This window comes from Silene latifolia, chromosome X, assembly GCF_048544455.1.
Source record: "Silene latifolia isolate original U9 population chromosome X, ASM4854445v1, whole genome shotgun sequence".
Taxonomy (NCBI): Eukaryota; Viridiplantae; Streptophyta; class Magnoliopsida; order Caryophyllales; family Caryophyllaceae; genus Silene; species Silene latifolia.
Window position 1 is genome coordinate 18,517,049 of NC_133537.1, and position 27,580 is coordinate 18,544,628.

The 27,580-nt window shown below is 35.0% G+C and overlaps 3 protein-coding genes across 3 annotated transcripts; 2 read left to right on the plus strand and 1 right to left on the minus strand.

Moving 5' to 3' along the window:
* Window positions 1-12,289: 12,289 nt before the first annotated feature.
* On the plus strand, window positions 12,290-14,129 carry LOC141623072 (GATA transcription factor 18). Its single transcript, XM_074439112.1, has 2 exons — window positions 12,290-12,846; window positions 13,298-14,129. Exons 1-2 carry the CDS (start codon window positions 12,364-12,366, stop codon window positions 13,601-13,603), a joined length of 789 nt encoding a protein of 262 aa, XP_074295213.1. The 5' UTR covers window positions 12,290-12,363; the 3' UTR covers window positions 13,604-14,129.
* Window positions 14,130-18,639: 4,510 nt separating this feature from the next.
* On the minus strand, window positions 18,640-20,806 carry LOC141616975 (uncharacterized). Its single transcript, XM_074434144.1, has 2 exons — window positions 20,302-20,806; window positions 18,640-20,129 (listed from the first exon to the last, which is right to left on the minus strand). The coding sequence occupies exons 1-2, from the start codon at window positions 20,804-20,806 to the stop codon at window positions 18,640-18,642; spliced, it is 1,995 nt and encodes a 664-aa protein (XP_074290245.1).
* Window positions 20,807-23,609: 2,803 nt separating this feature from the next.
* LOC141623073 (ADP-ribosylation factor-like protein 2) lies at window positions 23,610-27,543 on the plus strand. Its single transcript, XM_074439113.1, has 5 exons — window positions 23,610-23,793; window positions 23,894-24,004; window positions 25,792-25,954; window positions 26,350-26,430; window positions 27,126-27,543. Exons 1-5 carry the CDS (start codon window positions 23,729-23,731, stop codon window positions 27,261-27,263), a joined length of 558 nt encoding a protein of 185 aa, XP_074295214.1. The 5' UTR covers window positions 23,610-23,728; the 3' UTR covers window positions 27,264-27,543.
* Window positions 27,544-27,580: the final 37 nt, after the last annotated feature.

Here is a 27,580-nt window from a genome sequence, read left to right on the forward strand (position 1 = left end):
CCATTTTAAGCCAATCTTATTCTTCATGCATGCATGCAAGTTTAATCCCTATGCGTTTCCCACGTGTCTTCTGGTTTAGTGTTAACAATCATTTAGTTTTGATCTTGTATGTTAATGAGCTAACTTTGACTGACCTGCACAAGGTCCCACCGTATCTAAAATCCCACATGCCAATATTATCAACAAGTAATCATTTTGTAAGAGCCATTGTATAAACGCATCCTCACAAATTATATACTTATTTCAAATCGTTATATCCACTTTAAGCTTGAAACAACTTAAATAATGAAGTATGAATATAGCAAAGAGAATTTAGAAAAATAAAAAATTTGTCGTGTTACATATTTAAGTGGGATGATATTTAATCCCGTTTTAATATTAAGACTAGATACTTCAATTTTAAGGGAAACTAATTATAAATGTCTAACGATTTACAATTTTTGTCGTATGTTGAGTACCTCTTTTCATTGATGATAATAAATGACGTTTGATGAATTTAAAAAACTATCTCTCTTACATAGTAAAATGGTTTTATCTATGGATAAAATTTAAATACTCATATTTTATCTACGTAAATAACCAATATAAGTGGCTAGCTACTAAGCACCATTTTGCGGTGAATGCTTGAGAGATATGCCTAGTTGCCTACAATCCTACATCATTGTTCTATTAAGACCATCCCTAAGCAAAGTTAATTGCTAGGTCATGACCTTACTTGGTCACACTAATCATCAATTAACAAAAAAATTATGGTAACCTTTGGAGTGAAGAGGTCAATTTGTGACCTTTGGTGGTCAATTTGTGACCTTTGGTGGAGCAAATTGACCCAACTCATGACCTATATGTGGCGATATGTGATTGGTTGACAATATTAATAATTAATAAATATATATATATATATATATATATATATATATATATATATATATATATATATGAAAAAGTGATATAATGTGGAGAGATGTAATTGGTTGGAAAGTGAAAAATGATTGGATTGATGACCTAGGTCGTGACCTTCTGCTTGGAAGTGTGAAAGTAGGTCAAGATAAATAAAGTAGGATTAAGAGTAAAACAGGGTCGTGACCTAATTAGCACGACCTTTGCTTGGGGATGGTCTAATACACATTAACATCAATTTGTTCTCTCTCAATAATACCTATATTGATTAAGTGACTAATCTATAATTAAGAACGATGTTTATAATATTTTATACTGTACATCTTATACAATTATATTTGATACAGGTAATTTGTAATAGACTAACTAATAGTAGTACTTCTGCAATAAAAAAAATTGATAATTAAGTTTTATATTTAATAAGAGAATTATCTCAATTAAAAATTTTAAGTAATAATGAAATGTTCGGTAGTATATATTTTAGATGATACATAATAATATCTTTGGGATCGGACGAAACTCCAATCCATTTTTGGGAATAATATTGTTAGGGTTCAAACTCGAGCTTTTGCGGTAACTAAGAGACTAAATTCTGATGAACGAATCAATTTACTTTACATAACATTTATATTAGCTGATAAATAACTACAGTGGACCTAAAACATCATACTAAATTTTTATTTTATTAGTTTACCTACAGTATCTTTTTTCCACCCAAATCATAATTTTTTTTCACTTCCATTTTTTATATATTTCTTTGATTAAATCGTGTCAATCAAGCAAACTTGTTTAGGCATAGAAAACAAAATTAAAATTGAAGAATTTTATTGGCAATAGAGACTAGAGAGAAAGAATGAGGTGGGATGAAGATGGAGTTAACCCAATGAGGAGAATAAATGTAGTCATCACACCCTTTAATAAAAAATGGTGTCAATCAAACTTGGGTTGGGTTTAAGGCATAGGACATAAAAAGACACGTTGAATAAAGTAATGTTTACGTAACTAAGGATTCTAGTGGGATTTCATATCATCTATATGTTCTTTTTAAGTTTGCACAACAAACAATTTCCATACTATTCTTATACAAATATTACTACCACTACTACGTTTACGTGATGACGTGATTGAGATCATTTGTCTTCTAGGGGCATAACAAATTTAATTTCAAGTTTATTAAATAAAAATAATAAGAGAGCATCTTTTGGAAAGTGGTGTTGGTCGTCCCGTTTGTCCAACCAAGTTAACCAACACCAATCTCTATATCATCTCATTTCACTCTCATTTTTTATATCACAAATTTTCATTTAAAACGGGTCAAATACATGTCAAATTACCTTATTTATTGCCTAGAAAATGACAAAAATTTTATCTTCATTACCATCATATAGTAGTATTTGACCCGTCTTAAATTTAAAACGGATAGGACCCGTCTTAAATAAGACTTACTGTTTTTATATATACTCTCTTTTTATTCATTTATTTTAAATATTTATAGAATCCATTTTTGGGATTTTTTGCCCGACATTAATTATCCATGTATGAGAATGACCTGATTAGATTTTAAAACGCAAATAACGTTAGTTGAACACGTTAAATATTGTGTTTTAACATATAGCATTATAAAATCACTCTCTCCATCCGTCTCATATTAAAACTTCATTTATTAGATAACTAATACGTAGTAATATAATATTGTAGTTTTTAACGTTTTCCTATTCATGTTCAACATCTTAAAATCACTTATTTACCAATAGGAGATACATTATTGCGAAGGTGTATATCAAATAACTTAAATTCCTTCATATATATTCATTACCTATTTCTCCGTATAAAAATGGAGACGATTGTAACAAAAATAAAATAAAAATGGAGACGATGGTATACTTTCGCTGTTCACGATTTACTTTCCTTTGATCCAATTTACAGTATTTTATGAAAAGTTTGAAAATAGCTCTTCCAGTTTCATATGTTATGTTGTTTTAGAAAATACCAAAAACAAATCATATGTTATTTTACATTATTTCATGTATTACATGTGCGCCGCAAAGAAAGTATTAGATTGGTGAAAAATGATTTCTTTTAGTTTAGAAAAACATTTATTATACTCCATATATAGTTAGTAGTATTATATTTTCTCACACTTTATTAATCCATATTAACTACGAAATATTCTAAAATGAGATATAAAACGAAATGGAGAGAATAGTAAATTGGACCGACTAGAGTGGGATTTTTGTAAATTGATCAAGAGTATCCCTTACTGACAACTGGGGATCTAGGGTATTCGTTTTCAAAGTATTGAAAGACAAACCCCTTTAGATTTTGGCGTTTTGATTTATTCCAAAAAATTAAAAAATAAGCGTCTAACCACGTGTTTAAGAGACGCGAAGCGCTTTACTCGATGTTGGATTGTGAGGGATGGGCAATGATGATTGCAAAGAATCCAAATATTCACTTGCCATATTAGTGTGTCAGACACTTTTACATATCTCAATCTATGTATCTCTAGGATCAAAGTCGATCTAAGGAGGATCTTCTATTGCTTGCTTCTAATACTAGTATTGCTTGAATTCACTTTTTAAAAAGCTACGAAAATACACAGATATAGATAACTTAGATTCTTCTTCAGCGATTTGAGGTGAATATCTATGATGACGAGAAGACCATATCATATTATGTTGAACTATTTACCATGCTCCATTTTCTCTTCTTCACGTGCCATCAGTGTACGGCCACTGATACTTACCCTGTTTTCCCTTATGTGATATCAAACCAATCATTCTTTTTGTTGAATTGCAATAGTAACGTGGACTACTTATACAGTTACACATACCTTCTCTATATTTGATTACCTCATGTTGGGTAACTGTCCTATTGTGTATCCGACACCTACTTGTCCGATACCAATACGACCCTTCGCACTTCACTATAGACCAAAAAATTGAAAATTCGCACAAAATAGCCGTATCCGACACTCGACACGTGTCAAACAGACACTGAGACACCCATGTCTGAGAGTCAAGGTAACACAGGTTACATTTGCTAAATTGGATCTATATTAAACGTGAAAAGAAATTTGAATACATATTAGAAGACACAATAATTTGATTACTTCGTATTAGAGTTGTGACGATCTTAACTCGGAGAAGTTTATCTCATTATTTCGTCCATGCTTCATTGAGTCTAGCTCAATAAAAGACGTACTCCCTCCCATTTAATGTAATCTTTTCTTTCCATTTGGGTCTTGGATTATGTAAATGAATTTGTATAACACAAAATACATCACCCCACTTACAATCAAAAAGCTTCCAAATAAGGAAATATCGAAAAAAAAACTGCGAATAAGGAAATAGAGAAGATTACATTGAATAAAAGGGAGTATAAATGAATATATGAGGCATTGAGTGCAGTTTATAGTCAATTAAAAAATTACGTTTGATTTGATCATCTCTACTTAATAATAATTGTTAAATTACTAGACAAGTAAGAATCTATTGCACTCACGAAAAAATAACGCTTAATTTGATCACCTCTTATTGTATATTGTTGCCAATTGGCCTTCCTTAAGAGAGAAGACGGTCATTTCCGTCTTAAGAGTAAAACAAATCAAATGCTCTACCCTAACCCTATATAGGTAGCTGGGATAAGAGTGTCATTTCCTCCGCGTTCTACATATATCTGTTGTATGTATCTATTTGACCCGCTTTGATGTTTAAGATGAATCTATATCGATTTTAAACAAGAATTTGTTTATATAGTTACTAGTCAGTTTCACTCTATTAGGGCATATTTTCTACATGACGAATTGGTACATCATTCTGAAATTATTCGAATGATTTGATTTTGATTGGACTTGGCTACATAAGTAGATACAAAATCCATATAAACTACGACAGCAATACATACACACAAGGCATTGGTGAGAGGGGACTTGCGATTATCCAGATAAGATATGTCATTTTTCAATGATCAACGGTGCTTCTTTGACGAAGAATTTTGCATTTTGCATGTAATAGTAGGTAGTATGTATGATTATGGTGTAAGAAAAGAGAGATACTCATGAGTAAAAAAGATAATGGTTGTGGTCTTGGAGAGAGGTTGAATCATTTCAATTCATTGGAAATTAAAACTCAGGGTATGTGGGGTTTCCTTCGAGTATATTTCATAAGATTTTAAGGACGTAAAAGATTCAAAATACTTGGTCGGTTTTTTTATATTAGGTTGATGATTGTAAAAAAGAATGAGATGAACGGGTGATAAATAATGACTAATGAATGTTTTAATATCATTTTTCAGGTGCATCAAAAAAATTAATTGTGTAATAAGATTTTGATAAGTTATAGTAATAGCGCTAGAGGTGGGTATATATCGAAACTGGACATAACCAATTAAGCGTAAGAATGACACTCAAATAGTAAAGTGGGTGCAATGTAGTATTCCCTTTGTTCTAGTGATATGTTAACACTTCCTTTTATTTTGTGAGGGGGAAATAAAGAAAGTGTAAACATATCAGTGGAACGGAGGTAGTAGTATATACTTCGTAAATCATTATCCATTTGAATCATCTTTGTGAAGAATCACATGTGAGTTCTCTCACAACGGAGACAGAGAGAAGTGTAATCTATTATATTATAATTCAAGGGGCTACTTCACTCATTGCCAACTAGGTAACACCAAAATGGACACGGACACGTAACACGTGACATGACATCTCATGAAGTTAGGACACAGGACACGTTATTTAAATTTAATAAAATATACTCCCTCCCAGTCACTATAATGCTCCCTCTTTCCCGAAACGGATTATTCAGCTAATGTTCTCCTTTCTATTTTTAGAAACTTTTACTCTTATTTTATTCATTCCTCTCTCCTATCACCAAACCCCACAAAACTCTTTTACTCCTATTTTATTACTTTCCTTAATGTTTTGGCCCACATTTAACTACTAATAATTCATCTCTCTCTCTCCTATCACCAACCCCACACAACTCTTTTACTCATATTTTAATACTTTTCCTTTAGTATTGTGCCCATATCAAATGGGAACAATATAGTGACTGGGAGGGAGTATATTTTATAATTATAAACGTTCGATTTTATTTTTATAAAAGTATTTAATATTGAAGGTAAATAAGAGAAGGTAAAACTTGTCCTTGATTATAACTCATTCATTTACCATCCAAACGCATCTTCTAATTAATCTTTTTCGACAGATCATTTCTCGTTTAAAGAACATCATTCACACCAAATGATGTCCAAATGTCATGGACACGCGTCGGACACGTGCCCGAATAAATTTAGAAAGTTAGACACGACTTTATAGGTGTTCGGGATGTGTCCGAAGAGTGTCGGTGTCCGACACGGGACGTCTGATTAGGAGAAGTGTCTGTGCTACCTAGATTGCCAATTGGTCATTTTGGGAAGGAACCTCATTGGACTTGTAAGGTGGATGCCCTCTTCTCCCCGACGGGCGCAACCCAGGCCCATGTACGAATCTAACATGGTATCAGAGCCCAAAGTTTAGTCCTGGGTTGTGAGGCGAAGACCCCGGTCTGAAAAACGCGATGTTCTCGTCCGACGGAAAACTGGGCCACTATTTGGCGGGTTCGAAAAGCGACGACGTTCCCGCCTGACGAAAAGGTTCAAAAAAGAATGACGTTCCTGTCGATACTTGTGGACACAGCCACCCGCGCCGCGTGTACCCGCGCGTTGGTTTCGAGGCGGCGACACTTCTCCCACAGAACTCCGGCGCGAGGCCGAGGTACGTCATGGGCCGTTATCGATTTGGAAGGCATTGAAACCGGTGAAAGATTTGACAAGCCTGCATTTGTGGAGTCACCATCAATTTTGATGGAAAATTGGAATCGTTCGAATACTTCATGCCATGTAAAAACACAAAGTAGTGACATGAACCCTAAGAAATTCGTTACCCTTAGCACTCTATCTCTAGAATGACTCTCGTGATGCCAATGAACACGGATATTCGCAGAGATTTTGAGTATGGGGTGAGGGTACGTATTAGGAAGCTCGTTTATTTGAACACCTAATCCCGCCCACCTCGATAGCGGCCTCTACTAATGATCAGGAAAGTTGTTTATACTCGATATATTGTCAATTGTATGCATGTTATGCAACATCCACGTTTTAATCCTAGCATGTGAGATTAGACTAAGTCAGTAAACAAACAATTTAGCATTAATAATAACCGATTAAAACCTAATTAGAAACCCTACGTCAAAACAAGACGAGTTCAGAGCCAGAAATCATCTCAGAACAAGCGCATCATCTGTTGCGTCTATTAGAAGAGGCGCATCAGTTCATGCGACTGTTCTTGAGTTGAGTTCTGACTGTGAAAGTCAGACTTGTAAATTGTTATAGTTCGTTGATTGATTAAGGTTGATTATGAACATACAACTCGAGTAGGAGAGATTTAATCATATTATATGCATCGGGAACTGTCGTAAAAATGAATTTGAACGAGTTAAAACGAGTTATGTTTATTAGGCGATGTCGGAAAATGGGTTTATATACAAACTTCAAATTAGAAACGGGATTTAAAAGATAAAAAGAAGAAAAAAAACAGAATTAAAAACATGTATCAAAGACGAATTCGAGGGACTTGATATGAACAAATCGAGCCTCTTGAATCCGGGTTTGAACTTAATGACGAAAACCCACAAATATCGAATTATAAGGGATTTAAGTCGCAATTATCGAAAGGTATCTTATAAAACAAAGTTGTGATTAAAAAGAATGAAAACCTGAAAGGAATACGGGAGAAAACGGAAGAAAACCTTCAAACAAAACAATGAAGAAGCACGAGGAAGAAGAAGAAGAGCAACAGCGGCTAAGCAGCCTCTGGAACATACTCGTAATATAAACTCGTACATTAATCGATATAAAATAAAATGCAACAAATAAATTGGGTTTTACACCCCAAGACTTACATGTTTGACGAAGCGAGATTAACTAAGTTGTCGTTTTAGTGATTGCTCGACTCAATGCGGAATGAAAGTGCCATTTAAAGAGGAATTAGAAAAAATTGATTAAGTTGATTAAAGTGTAGTGGTCAAATTGGTCGGTCATGCAAACGTGACTGGTACTCAGAAAGATCTGAGCGTACGTGGTCGATTGATCAAGCACGTAGGCGTCGAAAAGCAAGAGCGCGGTCTTAGAATGCAAAGAGAGAAGAGAAGGGCAGACACTCACGTGAGAAATATGTGAGGCGGATGCCTCTATTTATACTAATCACGCGGAGGAATTATGGAAAAGGTAGAATTAGGAAAGGAATCCGGAGGAAATCTGGAACTTGAATAAAAGCAGCCTAGGAAGAGGCGCAGCAGAAACTGCGACCTTTCCAAGAGGCGCGGTACCTGATGCGTTCTCTCTTGGGCGGTTTCCTCCTTAACAAGAAAGATTTCCGCGGTTGATTTTAGGAATTAGGGAAGATGTAAGCTTCTTTATTCCGCAAGGTAGATATTTTCGTGCTAAAAGATAAAATTTAAGAATATTACTCCGGAAAGTTCCAGAATATTCCGACTCGGGTTTTAGACAGTTTTTAGAAAATGGAAGCGGTTTTTGACCCGGACTCCAAATGAACTCTAATTACTATCAAAACAACCGTATCGGCACGTAGATGACGACCATGAGGTTGAATCAACTGTTTGAGCTATCACGTGTCGACGAACTAACGAAATGTCATAAATCGCTCCGCATAATCAAACATGCGGCCCAATCATCATTGGGTGGTTGGCGGGAGGTGTAGAAAAGAGGTGTCTACAATACTCACCAAGAAATTATTATTAAAACAACGTTTGTCTTGCCTTAGAATGAATGACGTACGTCACTTTATGATTATCTTGATATGTTTAACTTCATTACGAGATCTATGTAATTTAAATGTTACGATAAAATCAAGCTTAGGTTATTGCTTATTTTGTTGGTTTTTTTTACTGTCATTATATGAGAACTTTGTAGAGTCACTTGTAGTGGGTAAGGAGACTCTGACCTTATAAGAGATGAAGTTGTCGCTTCAAACTTGGAAGTTATGCCAGAAGGGTACAAGTGGTATCAGAGGTCAATGTCGACTAGGGCGAGGCAGAAGAAGAATTATCAGGCTCAAGACTTAAAGGTAGCGTACACAATAAGGCTTGAAACTCATAAACTCGATAACAGGCTAATATTTTTGTGAAAGGCGACATTACGAGTCTACGGTGATGAGACAGAGTCGTCTAAGAGAAGACCGTTAGCGGCCAGACGAGGTGTGCCGAGGTTTAACAGAGGCACAATAAAAACTGATTCATGGTAAGTCCAAAACGGGTCAAGCATGGCGCTCTGAGGCAATGGTGTTAGAGAAGTTTGGTACGCAAGAGTAGACGAAATTTCGTGGGCACATGGTGTGTCGGGTAAGGGGAGGTTATCAGGCCTTGGTGATGGTATGGGTGTCTGAAAATCGTGGTTGTAGGGGTGGAGTGTTCTCCACGAAGGTCAACTTACGGGTTAAGATGATGGTTCTTGGTTTTATGGTTTTAGGGGATGAATGTTTGGTGCAAAATCAAATCTCACATCAGTGGTGTAAAGATGGAATATCATATTTATAAGCGTTCACCAACTATAATAGTACGAGACCTTTTGGAAATGAGTCTAAGAGCGAATCTTTCATGGTCAGTTGTCTCTAAATAAGAAGGGAAATTGGTTGCTTGTCTCATGCCGTAAATTTTTATATCCCTATGCCTAGGGTCCCAAAATTAAACTATTAGCGGCGGAATGGCTGGTATAGAGATATGGATCCAACTAAAAACAAATTGGGCTGAATTATGTTATATATGCAGTTATGTTTCCCCTATATACTAAATGAATAGGAAAAACTTCACATTTTCCCGCCTAAAAACATCTTTTCTATTTCGATATAATTAACTCCTATTTACTTTCCTATTTTGTTATAATTTCCTATCTACAAAGATTTCTCATATAGAGGATTTGTTTCTAGGTTTTTGGGATAAAAATTTCATTGACTTTAGCTAAAATATATGTCATTAAAAAAAATCTCCCATCCATTTTTAGGTGTTGTTTGGTCAAGCTTATGTGAAAGAGTTTTTACTTCTAAGAATGAGTTTTTCAAGAAACTACTTCTTGAAAAAGTGGAAGTTGTTTGGCCTAACATTTGTAAAAGTAGTTTCTTAAAAAATTGATATGTTTGGCCTACTTACTTTTATCCTACTTTTTCACTTTATTTTTTGTTAACTATATTACTTATATATATATATATATATATAAGACATTAAGACGGTCTCACAATGTAAGACTTTTATAAGTTAAAACTCATTTATTTACATATAAGACAGTCTCACATTGTAAGACTTCTATAAGGGAAAAATTCATCTTTTTACATATAAAAGGACTCTGTCTTACACTACGAGATATTACTTAAGTTAACCATTCATCATCTTTACAATAAAAGGATAGTCTCACGCTTTAAGACGATAAGACGGTCTTACACTACGGTACGGGATATTACCTTTATAAGTTGAACTTTCATCTTTTTTACATATTAAAGGATCTCTCACACTACAGTTAATAGATCCTACAACCAGTTGTATCCAGTTGTATGCTCTAGAACTCGAGCTATATAATAAAGTTTTCGAGTTTTATTTTAAAGAAGTCGAGCTATACCATAAAATTTCTGAACTCGCTTACTTAAACATAAAAAAATTTAACTTTAAGAAAGCTCAAAAAAATTACACATAAACTCGATAAGATATAACTTGGTTGTATGATACTATTGTACCACTGGAGGTATAATGTTATTTGTGCTCACACTATAAGACGGTCTTATGCAATAATTATTAAATTAATAACTCTTTTTTCATCTCAACTCATAAGACTGAAAGAAATTGCAATTAACAAAAATATCATAGGACCAAAACCATAACAATTAATTTTGTGAAAAACCGTCAATAATGGAGACGATTAGCAAAGCATCCATTAAGTCAAGAGTAATTCCACTACAATCATAATCAATTTCTAGGAGCGATTAGTAAAAGAAATAATCCGTAGGCATTAATAGAGTTAAAGAAGATTATGATTATTATAGAGTATAATCACACAAAAATGCAAAAAATAAAAAAATATGAAATTTATAGGGAACTTGGTGAATAATAATAATAATAATAATAATAATAATAATAATAATAATAATAATAATAATAATAATAATAATAATAATAATAATAATAATAATAATAATAATAATAATAATAATAATGTGAGAAGTAGAAGTAGAAGTAGAAGTAGAAATTTGGTGCTTCTCCTTTTAGTGGCTTATTTTTAGATTTTAACTTTTCAAAAGTTATTTTATACACACCAAAATTATAGCGTTTTGCCTAACTTCTACTTATTCAGTTAGAAAAACACTTGTAAAACTTGGCCAAACAGCACCTTAGTCTTCCCATTTATTTTCTCTTGATCTCCTAGACAATATTTTGACCGCTCTTTTCGACACACACATATATAACTTCTTTTTTGTTTGAAAATGATATTTTGTGAAGAAAAGAAATTTTGATAAATGGGAAGATATAAAAAAATTGAAGCATAAAATAATATCACTAATTTCTCGTAAAAAAAATATTTTCATTAAAATACACATTTCATGTCATTACATACATCTTTTGATTAATTTTGTTATTTAAATTTATTTTCTCAAATAAAATAAAATAATGAGAAACGTTACAAAAGTAACGAATTGTCAATTTATAATCTATAAATAATATACTAAAAATTAGAACTCTATAAATATCGTGCATGCAATGCACGGGGTCTACACTAGTTTAAATATTAATACTCCAAGACCCATTCTTTTTAAACTTATATGATATGAACTATTCTAATCTGATTTGAATATATAAGATTTGAACTTTTTTGAACTGAACATATATGGTTTGAACTTTTTCAAATTTATAGAATCTAAACTGAATTTTTCTTAACTTATACGAGTACGATCTAAATGTAACATAACTTATACTCCGTAACATATGAGATTGTAACACAATAACACTCCTAAATCCTAATGTCCTAGTATGTGTACAAGTACATAGCAGTAATATAACATGAAAATCAAAATTAAAATTAAAACACGCTCAAAGAGTAAAAAAGCAAAGCTAAGGTAATAGTAATGTAGGGAATGAAGAATCAAGGTCTGGGCCTCTCCTCTCATATACTACTGCTTTAAAACTGTACACCTCGTGATCGGCGAAGGCAGATCCCTGGAAGACTGTTCCACCTCCCCACCTCCTCTTCATCACGTGCCCTCTTTTTGACTACCAAGACTTCCCCCCACCCTCACCCTTCCATCACTATATATACTCCTTCACTTCCTCCTTTCCTCTTCACCCACTCCCTATTTATTTCGGACACTTACTTCATTCTCCAACCTACATTACCAAAACAAACATTACCTTAAAAATAAAAATGGTCGGTCCATGCTCATCTTGCGGACCATACAATCAGTATTGCGGCCACCAGGCTAGTAATAATGCTAACACTTACTACTGGCCTATACAATATGAGACTGATTACATGTCTTCATCTTACGCTTCCGCTTCCTCGTCCTCGTCTCCGCCTTCTTCAGTTGATTGTACTCTTTCTCTTGGTACTCCTTCCACTCGTTTAACCAATGTTGACACTAGTCATAATAATATGGGTTATGGTGAGACTACTACTACCACTACTAAACATCGTAATAGCGTGTCTTCCTTTTGTTGGGATTTACTTCATCCTAAACAATCTTCCTCTAATTCTACTCCTAAGCCTAGTCGTAGTGGTAATGGCGGAGGTGGTGGCGGAGGCGGTGGCGGTGGCGGTAGTGGTGGTGATCCTTTGTTTGCTCGTCGTTGCTCTAATTGTGATACCACTTCTACTCCTCTTTGGAGAAATGGCCCTCGCGGTCCCAAGGTACATACATTATTAATTAATCAATCCAATTAAATTATGATAGATATCGAGTATGATTTTTTTTCTTGGAAATCGTAATTTTGAGATGATTATGTCTTGGAATAATCTCAGTCCCAAGAGAATAATTGTTCCAATTCATGCAACCTACTTCTTTTATCATTGTACGCGTATAATCAAGTCATTATGCATACAACGGTCTCATATGAGTTTAATTAATTATTCCATAGAGACTAATTGTGTGGCATTGTATATGTATATACGCGTATGATAAAGTCATTATGCTTACAACGGTCTCATTCGAGTTTAATTAATTATTCCCTAGTACTAATTGTGTGACAAAGTATATGTATGTATGCTTATAATCAAGTCATTATGCATACAATAGCCTCATTCGAGTTTAATTAATTATTCCGTAGGTACTAATTGTGAACCATTGTATATTTATGTGCAGTCCCTATGCAATGCGTGTGGAATAAGGTTTAAGAAAGAAGAGAGAAGAGCAGCAGCGGCGACAACCACGGCAGCAAACAACAATGCCAACTCAGGAGCAGGGATGATGGACCCACACCACGGTTACTACAACGGGTCATGGGCACACCAATACACACAAGCGCCTCCACAAAAGATACAATGTTACGGAGCCCCAAACGAGTATCGATTCATGGAGGATGACCGCGGGTCAGAATCGGGTATTCAGTTCCTATCTTGGTTAACACATGACCGTCCTAGTGGCCTCGTCCATGACTTCACCCGGTGATCCAACTCAAAACAATTATGATTATCATAACATAAATCTTTCAACCGAAAAAAATTAAAAATTAGAGGAATTTAATTAATTATATACTTTTAATTAATTTCTACCCGTATGTTCTAAGTCAAAGGAATGAAAGTGAAGGATAAGGTCAAGGTCAAGGGGCATGCGATGCTACAAAACGACGACGTTTTATTGGAATTAGAAGATGATGTTGATGGTTGTGATTCCATAGGTTAGGCTATGTCCCCAAGATGTCCAATAACTCAACTTTTTTTTGTTCAAATCTCTAATATTTTTAGTTGTTGTCTACCCTTTAGTTTTTCTACTTTTCTTAAGTTTGTACTCTAGATAGATTGCATTATAGATAATCTTATGTTTTTTTTTCACTTTATTTTTTTTGAGTTTTTTCTTTATTTCCCTTTTGTCAGTAGTTTGGTCTCAAAACTCTAGCTTATCTAGGAGTATAACTTGCTAGTGTCATTGTATGAAAATGATAGTATATGATATGGATTCCCCTTTTAATTTTCTACTCCTTTGACTTCACTTTCTTTCGCTATCATTTTATATTATTATGCCGGAAACGATTTTATCTCACATGTACGACTGTTTCATTAGTCAGTTCAAATTTAATGTTCTCCACGATGTTTATCTTAAGTCTAAGATAGATTATGCCAGTTAAATTAAAGAACCAAAATTCGGACATAAAAACATATTTACGGTACTATCAAACACGACCACAACAAGGCGAAACACATTTTTTTTTTTTTGGTTGACTAAGGCTAAACACATTGGTACTAACACGCTGCGTGCATTGTATAACCGTTACATTAGTCAGATCAAATTTTATGTTTTTCATGACGTTTATCTTAAGTCTATGATAGATTAAGCCGGTTATACCGAAAATCGAACATAAAAACATGTACGGTAATATAGAACACAAGCACCACAAGGCAAAACATATTGTTATTTTTTGGTGACTAAGGCGAAATACATTGGTACTAACAAGCAAGCTGGGAACGTAATGGTCAGATGCATGTTGTTAAGGGGAAGTGGTCCAGAATATGCTCTTTGTTTGATCTTGTTTTATAATCTTAATTACCTTAACATAATCCAGATACTATATAACTTAACAGATATAGTACTAATAATAAATCTAAAAAAAGGGCAGCAAAATGTCTAGTAATGCACGATTACCGTAAAGAGGGAACGGTTGTATTACTACATTGAGATCCCAAATAAATGTCGGATTAAGAGTAACTTACTGGTTTTTTTTACTAATTATACATTTATACTTAGTCAATTTTATCTTAATTTGACTTTAATTAATTTTTATGTATGTGTTTTACTTAATCAGTTCGTGATCAGCGATTGTGACTACTGACTAGTGTCTGTTTCTCTAAGTGTACGTAATCTCTGACATGCATTTTCTGTTAATTATTATTTTTGTACTAAGATCATAAGATACATACAGTAGTTACAATTTTAGTAAATTGTTTGTTTCTGCTCATTTTTTTTCAGAAATATTAAAGGTTTGAAATAGTAGTGTACACTGAACGATTATTGTACTATTGTTCCATGCATTATTGTCATTCATCCCCCCATGTTCTTATAATCTTGCGTATGAAGTCATCTATTAATGTACCGATGTACGGACTAGTTTTGAAATAATTCTGTAGAAGTATAGAGCTCAATCAAATAATGATAATTGCAGTTAGGGACATCGTGTGATTATACGGAGTATAAACGTATTACTTATGTAGTAATATATTATGGAGTATGTACATAATGATTTCACATGTGAATCAATTCAAATCAATCGTATTTCCCATTTAATTTAATGTATGTAGTATGAGTATTATTTTTTTTCCGGTGATATGATATACGCAGCTGTACGAATAAAAATGATTTTCGCCTCGACTCCTAACTGCTAAGGCGTTATTACCAAGATTATCTCAATGATGCATTTATTTTTTAGATAGAAGATAAACAAAAAAAATAAAACCTTATACTCATATATGGTACATATATTTAGGCTCTGTTCTTTTCGACTGAAATTGTCTAAACTGAACTTAATGGAGCTGAACTGAACTTAACTAAAATGAATGGAGCTGAAATGAACTGAAACAAAGAGTTAATTGTGAAGAGGAGAGCTGAGCTGAACTGAACTGAATTGAATGAAGCTTGAACTGAAATGAACTGAAACTAGATCCAAAAGAACATGACTTAAATTTTACAAATTTAGTACAATATTATTTTCACTATAAGAGATCCCATTATATATATAAAAAAAAAAAACAATTCAATAACTAATAGTCGTAAATGGCTAATATTTTTTTTATAAAAATAAACCGTCTTATTTGATACGGAGTAGTGCGTAATAGAAGTGGAGCAAGATGTGGTCTTGAGACGGCATGAAGAAGAATCATGGCGGTCAAAGTATATAGTACCGTATCAACGTAAACCCCAATGCCAAAAAGCTGGGGGTATTGAAGAGAAAAAGGGGATTCAGTAGTATGTACTGGCCTTTTATGATTATATTATGTGATCAGAAACAACAGAACGTTTGCAAATCGAATACAGACGCACACAACACAACAAAGTCCTAACTTTTAAGTTGCAGTAACTTATTGCTTTAATCTATTCATCACTCATCATTAGTACCTATGGACATAAAAATAACAATTACACTATTTAATGGGTTTAACTTAAGCTTAAGACGTATATATATTTCGGTCTTAATTGATAATTTTTGTTTAGTTAAGTGCCAATGTCCATACTTTAGATGATTAAAGAGATATCTTTGTGTTTTAACTTTGGTTTAGGTTGTTAGAACTAATCTATTAGGATCCGTTTGTTTATTTGACAAGGGGCTTGTTCTCGCGATTATGTCGTTCTCTTTTTTTGGTTGATATACTCGTGATATTGTAGAAATTTCATTAGTATATTGGTGAAAATTTTGATCATCTAAATTTGCACAAACGTTAACGTAAAAAATTAAAAGTAGTCTTTATAATATAAATTTTATTAAATATGAAGAACAAATAAAAAAATAAAATTAAAAAATAAATATTAATAGTGCAGTGTGCATATATGTAAGCCAATAATTCTCCCTTATCAGTCACAAACTTGTGACGGGTCAAGTCTCACCCAAATAAGTAGATAAGTTAAAAACTAAAGTGTCTAGAGAGTCACAAATGATTTGTCTTTAGTTATCCATGTGAATTTTATTTAACCCGTCACAAACTTATGATAAATAATGAGAATTTGTGTATGTAAGCTGCGGTATTGGCAGATTCGATGCCCACATAGGAGGTAAAGCATTTAAACAAAATGGTCGGGGCAATGAAAATAACTTTGGGAATGGTGCTTTGGCCATCTAACTTCCTTAAGTTACAAGTCCACTTATTTGATTCAAAGTATTTAATCTTAAGTTTTGGATTCTTCTTGTTCTTTTGTCCTATTGTTTCACCCTTCCCTTTTTAAATTGGATCGTGATGCCATCATTTCATAAGTAATGCATTCTAAACTTTTGCTCTAATATTTACTATAGGCATTGAACCATAGTTTTATAATATCCTTTGTGAAATTTCATATTACTATAAAATAAATATCGTCTAACTCATCAAGAGCAATTAGGCCATGACTTTTAGACTTGGAATTTGTCACCATCTAAAAAGAATGGTTGACTTCGTATACGTGGTTTGCACTTTGCAGCTATCACGTAGACTCGGGAGTTTACCCAATGTGTACCAAATATAGCGATTGTGAATTTTTTCGTTGCTCAAAACATAATTTGAAGAACGAGTCAATGAGTGTCATACATAAGCCATAACGGATAGCTAGTTGTGCATGCATGCATGCATGAGCAGATAAAAAGACTTGAACATAAAGCCAAGAAGGCATTGACTAAATACTAATGCGATTCACGGGTAAACATTGCAGAATTTCCTGAATTAGCAAACTAGTGGATCAAAGTATAAGATGGAAGTGAGACTGACAGTCCATGTATACAGGAAGCAAATACAATAATTTTACAAGAGACAGGTGATTAAACCCATGTATAATAAAGAGCATTGATTATAGAATTTGGAAGAGAAGTCTTAAAATTCACATGAAAGGGGCAGGCCAGTTGTGAAATTGATTGTGTACTGTTGGTGTTACATGTGCATCCTAGTAAGTTTTCTTCCTCTTATATCTCACTCATTTAATTTTCATTTTTGGAGTGTTGTGTTGTTATTTTTGTCATGATTGTTAATGAACAATTCAACCCCCATGGATTTGGTGTGTCCAACTGTCCATGACTCCAAGTCATTGAATCCTTTTTGTTGGTCTATGCTATCAAGTTTCCATGTTTGCCTACAAGTCTACGCCTAGGGTTAGCTCTATTAGAACATTACGTAGTCACAATTGATGCTATATGTACCTATTTAAGTCTTGTTCTTTTCGACTTAATTTTTGCTTTCGTTCATCAGCTCACTTCAGTTTAGCTTAGCTCAATTCAGTTCAGCTAAGCTTATTTCGGATCTATTCATCTCAGAAAATTTCAATTCAGTTCACCTGACTTCATCTCCGTTCAATTTCATTCAGCCCAAAGAATAAGACCTTAATCTATCATCGTTGAAATACAAAAGTGGATATATTAGGAAAATTGAAGCAATTTAGATATATAGTATACAACAAGTTTTAAATTGGGAAATAATAAGCTAAGACACATTAGTTTAGATATTTTGTGTGAATATTGACACCGACCTCTAAATAAAAGACCTAGGAATGTGATTGTATGATGAACAGAATTACTCTCTATATCCCAATGAATAGTTAGGAAAACTACTCATCCATTGCTCTCAATTATAGAGTAGTCATTCAATCTTTTTTTTTTTTTTTTTGACAGCTGTAAAGAAAGGTGCTACAGTCTCATAGCCTGGTAAGCCAGGCCATGCGCTATGCTATTAAGATGTCTTGGAATAAAAACAAAACAAAGACAATGAAAAATACTAGAGAGCCCCCACATTTCCTCAAGAAGGTCCGAGATCAGATGATTAGCCTTTTCCATCCGCTCCTGCAAGCTCATTGATAAGTTGAAGACAGTCTGATGATATTTGGATATGAAGGAAACCCCCTGAAGAAGCCCATAAGAGAACATCACGTACTCCCAAGGCTTCCGCCTGTAACGCTGATTCGGCCTTGATTCGCTTCTGTCGTCTCATCACCTCACAGCCCCTCCAATCAGTGGCCACCCACCCAAAAGCCGCGTCATAATTCCGATTCCAGCTAGCATCAACCTGGACACGTATGACATCACACCGGTCTTGCTTACCAATCAATTGAAGAGGGTACCCCTCCTTTATCTCAGCTTTCATATCATCACGGCCAGTTTCACGATTCTTCCTTGAGCCAATCAATGACCCACTACCCTCTATGAGGTCACTGAGCAGATGAGCCTTTTCCCTAATCAAGCCAAAAAAAAACCCAGAAATAACATGTGAATTCAAGCTCACGTTGTCAAATTTAGCCTTGTTGCGTATAGCCCATAGGCCCCATAAAACTGTCATGAAAATAACCACCCGTCTCTTTCCGTCCTCACCGCTTGATAAATACTTAATCCAATCAGTGATATTTATCCTCCATGCATTCTCTACCCTGATTCCTAAAATTGACCCAGCCCAAACCCTAGCGGATAGTGAGCAGTCCCGGAAGATATGTTCAACCGTTTCTAGATTCTCCTCCTCAACCCCACACATTCCACAAGTAACACTTATGGCCAGATTTCGCTTCTGAAATTCCTTCCCCACCGGTAGAGTGTTAGTTAGGATTCTCCAAACCAGAATCTTCCACGTACTAGGGACCGGAAGGTGCCATAAATTCTTCCTACAAAACTCCCTTCCCCTGTCGCTAATCCTAACTCTATCATTCCGTGTACTTTTCCTAGTCATGTAATCATCAAAGAGCAGCCCATATCCACTCTTTACAGAGTAACACCCATCCTTTGTTAGGGGCCAGAAAACCTTATCAACCATCCTCGAAGGAGGAATAGGTATCGCCAGAATCCGCGCCGCAAACTCATCCGTAAAAATTGTCCTTATGTAAGGTTCATTCCACCCTCCATTAGGCATCAGAAGGTGTCTCACCTGCAGGTGCGCCATATTAACATCATTGATACCTAACCAGCAATCCTTTGGATCCGGATACTCGCCTCCCACCCATCTTGTTAGCCAGACATTCAAGTTAGAAGCTCTTCCTGGTTTCCATCCAATACGATCCCTAATCAGTTGTAAACCATGCAGAATGCTGCGGATACCCCACGACGCCCCAGTACCCTTGGAAAGATCTCTAAAGGATGTGAAAACTTCCGTTCCAAATAACTTTCGTCTAAAAATCCTGCTAAAAAGAGAAGAGTCTCCCGAAATCAATCTCCAACCATGCTTGGCCAAAAGAGCTTTATTCAAGCATTCTATATTCCGAATTCCTAAACCTCCAGCACTCTTTGGAAAACTCAGAAAATTCTTACTGCACCAGTGGACATTCTTTCCTAGTTTACAACCCGTCCACCAAAATTGTGCCAAAAGAGAATTAATCTTTTTGCCACACTTAGGGAATTTTGAAAACCGATAGAAAGTAATTTGAGAGATTTGATAGGACAGAAGAAATCAGGGTAAGACGTCCCGCCGGTGACAAGAAAATCCCATTCCAAGAAGAAATACGTTTGGTAATGTGGTCCACTAGAGCTTTAAAAATTCCTTTTTTTGATTCCTGAAACTCTGCCGGTATTCCCAGATACTTCCCAATTCCTTTATTATTCCTGATTTGCAATGTCCGCAACAGCTTCTGCACCCTAGTCAGAGTAGTGTTTGGGCTAAAGAGAATGTCTGATTTATCCAGGTTTAATCTTTGTCCCGACGCCTCACAATAGTCATTAATCAGGCTCATAAGATTGGCAGCTGTGTGGCCCTTATCCTTAAAGAAGAAAACTGAATCATCTGCAAAGAAAAGGTGTGTGATAGGTCGTACTCCTCTGCAGAGGCTAAAACTATGGACCCGTCCCACCTCGTGGGCGACATCAATATTCGTCGCGAGCACCTCCATGCACAAAATAAAGAGGTATGGGGATAGCGGATCTCCTTGGCGTAATCCACACAAAGGCCGAAACTGAGGTAATGGCTTCCCATTGAAAAGAATTTCATAGCTCACTGTAGTAACACAGTTCATAATGAGCCCTATCAACCTATGGGGGAAGCCAAATTTGAGAAGCCATTACCTCAGTTGGAGCAATATATATAAATGAAAAATATGAAATATAGATAAATATTCCAAAAAAAAAAAAAAAAAAAAAACTACTAAACACGAGGGTAATTTAGGTACTAATGAAAAAACTAAATTATAATTTAGGAAAAAGTGGGAAAAAAAAATTAAAATAAAATGCGTCACTTAATCACAGTATTATGCTTCTACCTTGCCAACATCAATTGGACCAAACCTTATGAAAGCCAACCAATGTGACAGATATAAGTGACAATCAGATAGGTCGGGTCATGACTACATACGGACCAGGTTTACGTTAGGTTTAGGTTGAATATAGGTAGGGTATTAGTCGGGTCAATTTTTAGCTCGGGTTCGGGATCATATCGGGTTTGGGTTCAGTCAAGTTTGGTTTGTTGTTGGGCCAAGTCATTCAGAAAAATTTAGTCGAGTCAGATTGAGCCATTCTCGGGGGTCATGCATTATCGAGTTTATTATGGCGTCACGCCAGTATGAGACCGAGTTGATCATTTTGATAATTTTTCCGTTGTTATATTTTGCATGAATTGGCTCCTTAATCAATTTATTATCGAATAGATCTTTCCAGATTAATTTATCAATTCTAGTTAAATACTTAAATTTGGGTCATTATTAGGCAAAGATATACGGTTAAGTAATGTAAAATACTTTTATAAACATTGTTCATGATATGTGAAAATGAAACTATCTCAACCAAGCTTACGTTTTTTTATTTGAGTTTCAAGATCGGTTTTATACTCTAAGCCTCCAAACGCATTAAACAATGAGTCAATGACTAACAATGGGCCAATAGTTAGATTGTTTATATCGCAAAAACAAACCTTTGCTTATGCAAAGGTTAATGTAACGGGATTTAAAAACATATTTTGTATCATAGAAAGATTGTTTATATTTTCTTGACTGTTTGGTAAACAATATATTAGGAGAAATTAGTAGATTTCGGTATAAATAAATAGTAGATTGATTAATTAATCTACTAATTTTACATATTTGGTTAATGACATATTCAGATAGCATATTGGCCGAAATCTAGGTCATGTTTGGTACTCAGCTGATTAATATTAGCAGAAGCAGATTGGTAAAGCAGATTAAAAATGACAGATTGGATTGACAGGTTTGACTAGCATATTTCAATTAGCAGATTTAGGCCGTTTGGCAAACGGCATGAGCAAGTTAATGATAGCCGATAGCGTTAGCAGAATACGGTTGGCAGATTTTAGTAGCAGGTTTGACCATCATATTAAATTAGCAGAATTGAAAAAACGTGTTTGGTAACTAGCAGATTATATGACAAATCTACCATTTCCATGTATAAACTCAATACGCTATTACAATATGCTGCTATTCAAAAATAGTAGATTCCGGTCTATATGCTATCTGAATATGTCATTAACCAAACACATAAAATTAGTAGATTGATTGGTCAAACCACTTTTTAAGCTGGAATCTACTAATTTCACATAGGCCATGTTTGGCAAACAGCAGAAGCAGATTTGTAATAGCGGATAACGTTAGCAGATTACGATTAGTAGATTTTAATAGCAGGTTTGACTATCAAATTAAATTAGCAGATTTAAAAAAGGGTGTTTGGTAATTAGCAGATTATTGGATAATTAGAGTAGATTCATGTATAATTTGAATATGCTAATACAATATGCTGCTATTAGCAGCATATTCAAAAATAGTAAATTCCGGCCAATATGCTATAAGAATATGTCGTTTACCAAACACTTGAAAATAGTAGATTGCTTGGTCAATCTATTAATTAGGCCGGAATCTACTAATCTTACTCAGTCTGCTGTTTACCAAACAGGGTCATAATATGCTGTTTACCAAACAAGGCCTAATAAGTGTTTGGTAATTAGCGGATTTAGGTTAATAGATTGTTGTATCTATGTGTAAATAGTTGCCAAATTCATTTTCACAATCTACTAATGTGAATATGCTGGGGGAACAGTATATTGAAAAACAGTAGATTGAGCTCTAATCTACTGTTTCAGTATGTCATTTACCAAACACTTAAATTAGTAGATTGGTGAGTCAAACATTCTAAAAGCTTTGAATATGCTGAATATTTACCAATCCGTTGTTTACCAAACACCCCCTAATGTTTTTAAATATGCTGCTATATTAGCAGCATATTGTAATAGCATATTCATTTTATACATGAAACTGGTAGATTTGTCATATAATTTGCTAATTACTAAACACGTTTTCTTAATTCTGCTAATTTAATTTGATGATCAAACTTGCTGCTAAAATCTGTCAACCGTATTCTGCTAACGTTTTCTGCTGTTGTAAATCTGCTTCTGCCGTTTGCCAAACAAGGTCTTTGTTATGACGAGGTTATATTTTGAGTCGATGTCAGATTATGTTTCGGATTAGACAAGCTTTCAAGTCATTTTTGGGTTATCTTTTGAGTTGGATCGGCTGTCGTGTCAGGTCGGTTCGAAGCGGAATTGGGTTGACTCGAGTTATGGGTGATTTCGGACAGTGTCAAATTCGGTTCCAGATCAACCTTCGTCGGACTCGGGGTACGAGTCATCATTTGGTCAAGTTGGTTTTGTATCGGGTCGGGCTTTGGTTTGGTTTCTCAAGTCGGGCTAGCTCAAGTGATATAGCCTATAGGTAGCTCAGGCCACCACGATCGATATAACGAAAACGAAATACAATATATTGGGCCCAAAAATGCGGTGTCATAAGTCGGCCCAAGTCGCAGGCCTTTTGATTTCCCTCCAAACCTTCAAGGCTTCAACCATGACAATCCGTAAAATCAAGATCAAAATGGGGACTAAAATCACAAATCAAAATTTCAGATCGATTGAAAATTGAAATCGAAGAGCAATTAGAAGCATGGGGTTACTGAGCATAATCCGTAAAATCAAGAGAAAAGAGAAAGAAATGCGAATTCTCATGGTGTATGTATACTATGTGCTCTCTCTTAATTTATTTAATTTCTACTTAAAAATACAATTTACCCAGATTTGATTGTAATTAATAGTATAATGTTGAATGCAGGGGGCTGGACAATTCAGGGAAGACAACCATAGTTCTGAAAATCAATGGAGAGGATACTAGTGTTATCAGTCCTACCTTGGGTTTTAATATTAAGACCATTTCCTACCAAAAGTATTACTTTCTCCTTCATTCTTACATTTTTGTGCTTATGTTTAATTCCTGTGTTTACAGCTTAATATGGAGTAGTGTATTTCTTACCGTTAGTATTTTGTTGCAGTTCACTAATTAGGTTTTATAATGTCAAGAATGTTAAGTGATTTTATTGTAAAACCGCCTTACACAAGAATTTATGTTTCATAGGAGGGTGTTGTAGAACTAGTGAAATAGAATTGCTCCCAAAAACTACCTCTGTGTTTGGATAGTATTTAAATAGATATGGGTTTGGCAGATATTGTGATTTGGCTGATATTGGGATAGAATTGCCCCCAAAATCTACCGATGTGACTTGAAAGCTATTTGATGGAACGAACTTGAACTGTTCGGATTGCTAGTTCATGAAGGCGGGTTTGATGGAGCAAAGTAGCTATACAAGGGAATTTCTTACGCTTCCCATCTCATCCGTTACAAGTCCATCTATTTTCACAAGCCCTTGTGGACTTTGGAGGGAAAGAAATGGGAGGGATTTGGAAGGAGAAAATTTCCATTGTTTGGGTAGAGAAATAGGGTGGAGGGATTTGGAGGGAGAGGTAAAGTGATCCTAAAATTTCCCCTGTTCAAGGCAAATTATTTACCCTCCTACACAAAAGATTTGGAGGGAAAACACCCCTCCCTCCTTTCCTCCTTCCTTTCTCTTCCCCCCTTTCCCTCCCTTCCCTCCCCTCCCTTTTTGATATCCAAACAAGGCTTATAAGTCATAGTGAAAATTTGCTAACTATAGTGCTCAAATTTAGCAACAAGTATTGATGGTCAAGGCAGTGTCAAGCATGGTAGAGGCAAATTTAGCAACAACTGTGAGTATTCGTTTTAAGTGACGGATGTGGAAAATTTTGAGAAGATATTTAGCTTAGTTAAATTAAATGATGTAGTGCATTACTATGTTCTTCATTAAAGTATTGATGGTCAAGCATGGTAGAGGCAAATGGAGCTATATTTCTTAGGAGTCTCTTAGATTGGGGTAATTGTTAATGGGATGGAGAATATAGCGGTGGCGGTGGTGGATGGAGGAAAGAGACGAATATAAGCTAATACAGAGTAACTAGTAACTACACCATTGATGGGCTAATAGTACCCTCACAAGTCACAAGTCACAACCCCTTCATGCTCTTGTCACCACTCCTTATCTTCCATTCATTACCCTCATTTTTCTCCTTTGTTCATTTGTTTTGAGCTCTATTGCTCCCATGATATGTTAACCCCAATCAAAGCAACCTTCTAGAGTTATTTCCTCTTTAATTATATGGTAGATGATTTGTCTCACATGTGAGACTCTCTCGTATAAGTTTATTGTGTTCATTCTCTTGCTCTACTATAGTTATGGTGGTTGCCGTAAATGGCTGAGATTTTCTTGTGAAGTGGTGATGGCTCTTCTACAAGTCAGCAGTAGTTTTACTCCGTACATTACATCTGTGTATAACTGTGTATTTCCTCCTAACCTAGCTTATCTGACTCTTTATCTTAGCCGAATGTATCAAGGTCTGAGCCGTCTGACCTCTGGATACTTGGGTTCTATTGAATAACACGGGCAATTTATGATATAAAAATGATGAATTCTTTTGACATTCGTGAAGAAAACCTATCCCATAAGTGACCATTATGGTAGCTATGAACTATTGCTAACTGTTTCCAATATAGGATGATGTTAGGTGTCTGCCTTTCTGGTCTTTGGAAAAGGTAATTGCATAGATTGCTGACAAGACGAGATGAGTACTTAAATTGCTTCTGATGGCAAAATTTGGCAGGTATACGCTCAATATATGGGATGTGGGTGGTCAAAAAACAATTAGAGCCTACTGGAGGAACTACTTCGAACAGACTGATGGTTTGATTTGGGTAGTTGATAGTTCGGATCTTCGTCGATTAGATGATTGCAAGAATGAACTGCATAATCTGCTGAAAGAGGAGGTACATATCTTGTTAAATTTCTTCATGTCTCTGGCATATTTTTCGTTTGATAAGTTTGTGTCTATTGATAATATTGTGACACTGTCTAACTGTTGTCCGTGAAGGCACCCTCTAAAGTGGATGTTTTGCTTTTTTGAATGAGAAAAAGAAGTTATACATGTCCAAAGAGTATCAGAGAGTATAAAAAACAACTTGGGAAAAATATATGTTTTCAAACATAATGAAAGTGCTGACACTAGGTACCGTTGTTATTATCTGCTTTGTGGACGTACTCTTCATTGTTGGTGAACTTGTTTAGTTGGTTTATTTTACTTGATATATATCTCAACTTTGAATAGCGTTTGACACAGTGATACTTTGCCTCAAATGGGATTTAATTGTTTGTTTCATTGTAGAGGCTATCAGGAGCATCCTTGTTGGTTTTTGCAAATAAGCAGGATATACAAGGCGCACTTTCACCAGCTGAAATTGTCAAAGTAAGTTTCTTTTTTCTTGGGTGTTAATACGTTAAAACTGTTAGTCCATCTAATCGAACTGGACATTTATGTGAAATTGAATGTTTCATTTCCTACTTTCCTTGTTACTTAAGACCTGGTTCTACTTTAATAGTTTAATCTAAGTAGCTCCTTTCACGAAAAATTCTCTGTTATGACAATGACAACAAAGCCTTATTCTCTAAGTCCTTGCTTGATGGAGTAATACAAAGGAAAATGGAGGGGGGCAATTTCCCTTCCTATAAGCCCAATTAAATCCCTTCGAAGTTCCAAGCTTCACCATAGAAACTATCTGGAAGGAAAGTTATCCCATCTCCTTCCCTCGTAACCTTGTTGCCGAACAAAAAGCCAATGTAAGGTAAGGAAACTATGAAAAGGGGGAAGAAGGGAAAACAAGGTGGTAAAACAAAGATAGACAAGAGAAGGGCTAGCATTCTGTCTTCTAACTTAATGTAAATATGTAAATCCATGATATTTTCTCTCCTCAGGCAAAAATCTTTGATCAGTTTTGCAACCATGGAAATAATGTAATAAACCTTATGACCTTTAGATGAAGTCTTGCCATCGTGTCTATTGTCTGACTGATTCATATGGCAGCCAAGCCATTAAATGATCGGCTATCTTCATTGTGTATACATGTAATTGTCATCTCTCATTTGGCATCATCCAATGCGTAGGTGCTGAACTTGGATGCCATGGACAAAACCCGGCACTGGAAAATAGAAGGGTGCAGTGCTTACACTGGAGAAGGACTGCTTGAAGGATTTGACTGGCTAGTTCAGGACATTGCCTCGAGGATTTATATGCTTGACTGACTTCAGCTTCGCATGCTTGAAGGATTGACTTTGGTGAATCACAGATTCATTCAACGGATTTGGAAGTGTGAATGTGGTTGCTGTTGGTAAATCTATTATTCCCCTTTTATTTGTGAGTTGTTATTCCTACTGAAATTTGTATGAAATTAGGTTTTCAATCTCCTCCAGCACTTATCATAATCAGATTAATTTGCTCTCTCTTCTATTTATCTTTCTTATTCAACATCAAAGATATGGCTCCTCTAGATATATATCTATGAATATCTGATCTCTTCACTGCTCTCCTATTTTCTTTGTACCATAAATGGGTTGGTCAC

Bases quoted from the DNA above. Each gene is read 5' to 3' on its own strand.
- LOC141623072 (XM_074439112.1), top strand. From the start codon at position 12,364: ATGGTCGGTCCATGCTCATCTTGCGGACCATACAATCAGTATTGCGGC. The intron at 12,847-13,297 runs GTACATACATTA...ATTTATGTGCAG, and splicing joins ATGGCCCTCGCGGTCCCAAG to TCCCTATGCAATGCGTGTGG.
- LOC141616975 (XM_074434144.1), bottom strand. From the start codon at position 20,806: ATGAACTGTGTTACTACAGTGAGCTATGAAATTCTTTTCAATGGGAAG. The intron at 20,130-20,301 runs GTATTTCTTCTT...GTTGTAAACTAG, and splicing joins AGTGGACCACATTACCAAAC to GAAAGAATGTCCACTGGTGC.
- LOC141623073 (XM_074439113.1), top strand. From the start codon at position 23,729: ATGGGGTTACTGAGCATAATCCGTAAAATCAAGAGAAAAGAGAAAGAA. The intron at 23,794-23,893 runs GTATGTATACTA...TGTTGAATGCAG, and splicing joins GAAATGCGAATTCTCATGGT to GGGGCTGGACAATTCAGGGA. The intron at 25,955-26,349 runs GTACATATCTTG...GTTTCATTGTAG, and splicing joins ATAATCTGCTGAAAGAGGAG to AGGCTATCAGGAGCATCCTT.